We start from the raw sequence: 6,000 nt of genomic DNA, 5'->3' as shown, positions 1-6,000 counted from the left end.
AGGGTCTCAGGAACCCCAGGGGTCCACAGACCACACTTTGAGAACTGCTGACCTAAAACCTGTGGTCACCTATCTCATTGGATTGTTTAGGGGATTATGTAAAATAGTAAAATTCAAGGAACGGTTCCTGACACATAGTAAGTTATATGGTATAATATAGTAAATGTTAATTATACATTTATTGTACATAGTAAATGTTAACTATTATTACTTTCTAAATTGAAATATGTATATATGGGAAGAGAAGAAGGCTAGAGGGGACAGAAAGCCATCTAACATTTATTTAACATATTTTACATGCCATTCATTATTCTAGGTGTTTTATGTTCATCCACATAAAACATCACGGTTGTTCAATCCACAAAACAACCCTGAAAGGAAGTAAATCCTCCATTTTACAGATAAGAAAATAGGCTTAGAGAGATTAAACGTTTTTTTGTTTTTTTTTTTGAGACGGAGTCTTGCTCTGTCCCCCAGGCTGGAGTGCAGTGGCGCGATCTCGGCTCACTGCAAGCTCCGCCTCCCGGGTTCACGCCATTCTCCTGCCTCAGCCTCCCGAGTAGCTGGGACTACAGGCGCCTGCCAACACGCCCGGCTAATTTTTTGTATTTTTAGTAGAGACGGGGTTTCACAGTGTTAGCCAGGATGGTCTCGATCACCTGACCTCGTGATCCGCCCGCCTCGGCCTCCCAAAGTGCTGGGATTACAGGCTTGAGCCACCGTGCCCGGCCGAGATTAAACGTTTTATTCAAGGTCACAGGGCTAAAAGAGTAGCAGAATTCTCAGTCACTTGACTCTGCTTATCAGACACAGAAGTAGGACTTCAGGTTAGGAAAAAGGGACTAGAAGTTGACCAGGAGGGAAATCTACACTCTCTATCAAGTTTAGGACAAAGAGAACTGCCTAAACCCCACTGGCTTCATGTATTCATTTGAGAAGTGCAGATTTTAAAGTCTTGGCCTTCTCCCTTGTTCCTAAGAGGAAGCCCAAGAAGAGACATTCTATTTTAGAAAACCACTATCTGAGGAAGCAAAGGCATTGAATGAGTAGCCTTAGTATCTGAGACCCTCAAGCCCATATAGAAGTATAATCATACTCTCAGAGAGATGCAAGGAAGTACAGATCCCTCTGTTAACTGGCTGTCAGCTGACCTATAACTATCCTAGTGTCATTAACCTACAAAAAAAACTGGAGGCAATTAAGTATGAATTATTGCCGTTACAATCAAGCCATAATTTACACATGCAAATGGGCATTTTACTTTTCAAAGCTGTCCTCCTGGGGGTCTGTATATTTAACTCTGCTGCTGTCACTTAAAATGGACATGGAAATTCTCTTTCAGAATTGCATCTTTTTCCTTTCAACATAGTTTCAAATTTTAGAAAGAGCCACAAGGCATTTGAGTCCAAATATGATATCTAATTTGATTTAAGAATATGACATAATTGGCTAATCTCAAATGTTAGGTTTTTGGAAAAAATTTAGTCAGTTCAGAATAAAACCTGTTTTTCGCTTTTTGGTGGTGGTGTTGTTGAGCACCTGTTTATTCAGGCATTGTTACAGCTGCTTGGTCCTTAAGAATTTATGTGAAGACCATTTTCAAATTGGAGTTCCTAAAATGCTTTGATTAAGGGGAGCATCACATTGAAATCAATGTATAGCATTGAAGGACATCGTATTGAAAGGTCTAAGCCTGTGTATATTTGTGGTAATTCTTACCACATTATAGAAACCTTGTATGTAACTCACTAGAATCCACAACTAAATCAATTCATATACAAAGTGAACATTTCTGAGTGTCAGGCACTATGGCAGATAGCAAAAATACAAAACTTAAACTGAAGGAGATATAAAGTCATGGGACACAGGCAAATCCATCTAACTAGGAACATATGAATGATTTAACAGGAAGGCACTATTCTGTTACAGCCAAATCTTACTTTGGGTTTTTATTTTTAAACATCTAATTTGAGAATAGATGTATATTTACCACATACATTGTTCTGGAAACTTAAAAATGTTATATCCAGGGTAGAAGGTGTTCTGGCACAGTCTCTGAGGGTGGAGCAGAACCAGCCATCAATCCTTTTTTCCACCATCTGGGAGGTGGAATGTCTATCTGCGCTGGGGGCTCAGTGGACCCGAGTTCTAGGTGAGGTACAACTTTGCCATACAGTACTGTTTATTTCTATTTGATTTGGATTTTAGAATATGAAATGGCATCTGAATAGCTAGAGTTTAGTAGTTTCCAGCATAGGAAAGAAAATTCACATGAGATCCTGCAAGCCAGATGATGCCCTGTGTCACCAATGTATCTAATTGCTAAACAAAGCAAAAGGCAGCAGCTTTGAACTATTAAAATACAGAATGTTGAAGTTACAAAATCCTACACACATTCAAACTGGGCAACAAGAGTCCTGTGATTAGCTCCATTCTCAGAGCCAGAGTCTGCAAGAGTAAGAAATGCTTCAGGAAGCCCCACCAGGCAGGGCTGAGGCCGAGGCCAATACCAGTTCTGAAGGCTCTCCTTTCCAAGGGATGGACCTTAGTAGCACACAGTCACCCGGCTGGTAATGGAGCTGGAACCCAAACCCAGCCCACACTGAGCTTGAGGCGGGGGGATATTCTGTTCTACATGACATAAACAAGTATTGTCCGCAAGGGAGTCAGAACCCTGAATAAAGAGAAGTGAAGGTCACTGACCCTGCTTTGGGTTTCTCACTTCATGGCAACAGACATACCATATATCTAGTATATGACAACACAGGTACATGCAAAACTTTAGTGCAGGCTTGACCCAATATGCTGACACAAACCCACAGAGGCCGGCAGAAGCTGGTAGAGCTGCTTAGCTTCCTCAGTGCTGTGGCGAAAGACAGGCTGCCTTGCCCCACAGAGCATCTGGAAAGAAGATGTACGAGAGCGACCACATCAGGCAGTAAAAAGCCGACAGAGACAATGGGGAGAAAAAGAGCATGATGACACCTGGAAGAAGAAAAAGTACAGACATTCAATTTCTAGGAAGCTGTCTTCTATGCTTTCTACCCTCTACTCTCCCATCGCCACCCTCCCATTCTTTATTTTTCACCCACAGTGCCTAAGAAACAAACAAAAAGAGACAGGAGCCCTGTCTTCAAGTTCAGTTTAATAGAGACAGGTAAGTAACTAGAGAAGTATGGCCCAATGCAGTCTCAGGTTCCATTGTGTCAAATTCACATCAGAAGTTCCAGCCAATAATAAATCTGAATTGCCTTTGTTAGGAAAAACAAAACAAAACAAGACAAAAACCAAAAACCCTTGTTAGGAAAAAAAAATCGTCCTCATTGTTTTAAATTTAACATGTGATAATGACCAATGCAATATGATATGTATGCAGAAAAGAGTTCACGTGCAGGCCTGAGACTGCTATCCTCAGAAAGGCCTTCTTGCAAGGCTGGCCCTGGGCTGATGCCTGGAAACTTGAATAGTAAACAGTTCCCTAGACCAACATAAAACTTTCCCCAACTGGTAAGAGTGTCTCACTGTTCCTAGACTGTCCGTATAAGCACAGTGGTAACATCTGCTTTCCTTCCGGGAGTCTGGAATTTTGGTACATGGTAGGCGCAGGGTGCTGACATGACCATCCCCCAGTAAAACTTGGGCACTGAGTCTCTGATCAGTTTCCCTGGTAGCCAACACTTTATTGTATTATCACAATTCAGTGCTGAGGAATTAAGTGCATCTCGTGTGACTACTGGGAGAGGACTCTCTGAAGCTTGCACCTGGTTTCCCCCGAACTTTGTCCCATGCACCTTTTCCCTTTGCTGATTTTGCTTTACATCCTTTTGCTGAAATCAATCTTAGCCATGAGTACAACAACAAGCTGAGTCCTGTGAGTCTTCTCAGGGGTGGTCTTGGGGACTCCCAACGCAATTTGCATCTCAGATTCACCACCAAAAGGCAAAAGAGCACTCACGTTTGTGGAATATCTATTTTGCACTAGACATTCCGCTAGATGTGTACATTTTTTTCATTTACACTTCACAATAATCCCGTGGTTTAGAACTAAGTCTGTTTTTCATAAGAAGAAACAGAAGTAACCCGTGCAAGGTCCTGATTCAAACCCACTTCTGCTTGACTCTTAAAAACTAGACACACTGCCTCAGGGAGCTCAAAAAGAGGACAAAGAGAGTGTGAGCCAGTGGTATTTCCATGGGAATGATCACCATGTATCCTGTAAGAGAAATCAGAACATATGATCTGATAGAAGACCACTTCTAAGAGTAAGAAGCAGTTAAGGATATGCATGGGCATTTTGGAATACTGCATTTCAAGAATAGTCATTGATCTGTTGAGGCAAAAAGACAATACTGAAAACCAGAGTTGTCTTGGAAAGTACATGGCTGGCGCGTTGGCTCATGCCTGTAATCTCAGTACTTTGGGAGGCCAAGGCAGGAGGATTGCTTGAGTCCAGGAATTTGAGACCAGCCTGGACAAAAGAGTGAGACCCCATCTCTACCATATATGTATGATATTGGGGTACTCTCTTTAAAAAAAAAAAAGTATACTATAAAAGGTCTCAGAGTGCTCGTCACACAGGCCAGTTCTCAGACATACGAAGCTCTGTGGGGTAGAAGGGACCTCAGTCTAAGAAGGTGACTGGCTGCACTCCAAATAAGAGGAATGTCCACAGAAGCCATTTTGAAATCTACCCAGTAGGGCTCTGGTATTAACTGTTGTCAAAATCTGTAAGGTGCAGTTTCCTCCCTTACTCACACAGCAGGACAATCTGAGGAAGGCTGAGGCCAAGTATGTGGTTTATTTTGAGAAGAGGGGGATCAGTAGTATCTACAGGAGCGAAGAACACTAAGCAATACTACTGTTAGGAGATAGGAGAAGGGGAGGTGGAGGAGAAGGTTGAGGCTAGAAATGGACACATCTGTGCCAGAGGATTTATATTTATAATCTCATTTAATCTCAGAAATCCTGCAAAGTAAGAATTAGTGGCTTCGTTTTACAGATGAATAAAATTGAGCTCAAAACAGTGAGGTATTAGCCCAAGTTCAACTAATATGTGCTAGAGTTAGAGCTTGGGCTCAGGTCTTCCTGAGAAGCTTCCAAACCCAGAAGCTTCTCACCACCATTCTGCCTCTACCACCTAAGGTGTAGGAGGAGCCTGGAACTTTGAAAGGGCTGTTGGTGCTAATGTTACAAAAGGTATAAACCTTAAGGGAAAGGTCAGGATGAAACTGAAGACCCTATAAACTAGAGTGGACTCACAGGGGAATAATGGAAGGAACTCTGCATCCCCATAGATGTTTGTCTTGTTTACAGGAGCACATTTTAAGAGAAGAAAAACTGATATTCCTTGAAGGAAGCCCTAAATCAGGGGAAGCTCTAGGGAGACTTCTGCAAGGCCCCAGTGTGACCAGGAACTCAGGGCCTGGAACCCAGTGCTCAGTTACTTCAAACCCAACCCGAAGAGTCATCCATGTCTCCTCTTCCTTCCTCAAGGTCAGTTCTATTTCCAACATTTATCTCAAATCCATTCACTTCTCTTTATCTCCACTGCCACCATCACCTCTCATCTGAAGAAAAAGTTTGTTTTCCTCCTTACATGCTCAGACCTACAATCTATTCTCCACATTGCAGTCAAAGTGATTATTGAAAACTGCTGCTCCAGCCATACCACTTCCCTGCATAAATCCCTTTAGAGGCTCCTCATTTGCCTTTGGTATCAAATGCCAAATCCTGCCAGGTCTGCTCACCTCATGGCCTCAGTCTGTGTCACTGGCTGTCTCGGCAAGTTTCAGCCACGTTGCTCCACTAATGTGTCCAGCTCCTGTGGCCTCAAAGCCATCACAACATACTGTTCCTCTGCCTGAACCTCCTGAGCCTCCCCACCCCCACCTGGCCACTCCTCTTGTAGGTCTCACTTAAGTGACACCTGCTTAAGGATCCTTTTCTTCCCTTCAGATCATCCCGGCCTGAAGTAGGTCACCCTCTGACACTCTCTCAGAG

The 6,000-nt window shown here is 42.8% G+C and overlaps 1 protein-coding gene and 1 long non-coding RNA gene across 2 annotated transcripts in view; one reads left to right on the top strand and one right to left on the bottom strand.

Annotated features, from left to right (window-relative positions):
- Nucleotides 1–671: 671 nt before the first annotated feature.
- TMEM269 (transmembrane protein 269) overlaps nt 672–6,000 on the bottom strand; it is a 22,551-nt gene continuing 17,222 nt past the window's right edge. The window contains exon 7 of the mRNA XM_030823624.1: nt 672–2,985. Within this exon, the coding sequence (XP_030679484.1) occupies nt 2,858–2,985 (128 nt within the window). The 3' untranslated portion in view covers nt 672–2,857. The remainder of the gene's footprint in view (nt 2,986–6,000) is intronic.
- The window catches only part of LOC115837560, a 7,985-nt gene continuing 6,581 nt past the window's right edge, over nt 4,597–6,000 (top strand). Inside the window, exon 1 of the long non-coding RNA XR_004032571.1 lies at nt 4,597–5,493. This is a non-coding gene — a long non-coding RNA (uncharacterized LOC115837560). The remainder of the gene's footprint in view (nt 5,494–6,000) is intronic.

Source organism: Nomascus leucogenys, chromosome 12, assembly GCF_006542625.1.
Source record: "Nomascus leucogenys isolate Asia chromosome 12, Asia_NLE_v1, whole genome shotgun sequence".
NCBI classification, from domain to species: Eukaryota; Metazoa; Chordata; class Mammalia; order Primates; family Hylobatidae; genus Nomascus; species Nomascus leucogenys.
This window is presented reverse-complemented; position numbering and strand designations above follow the sequence as displayed.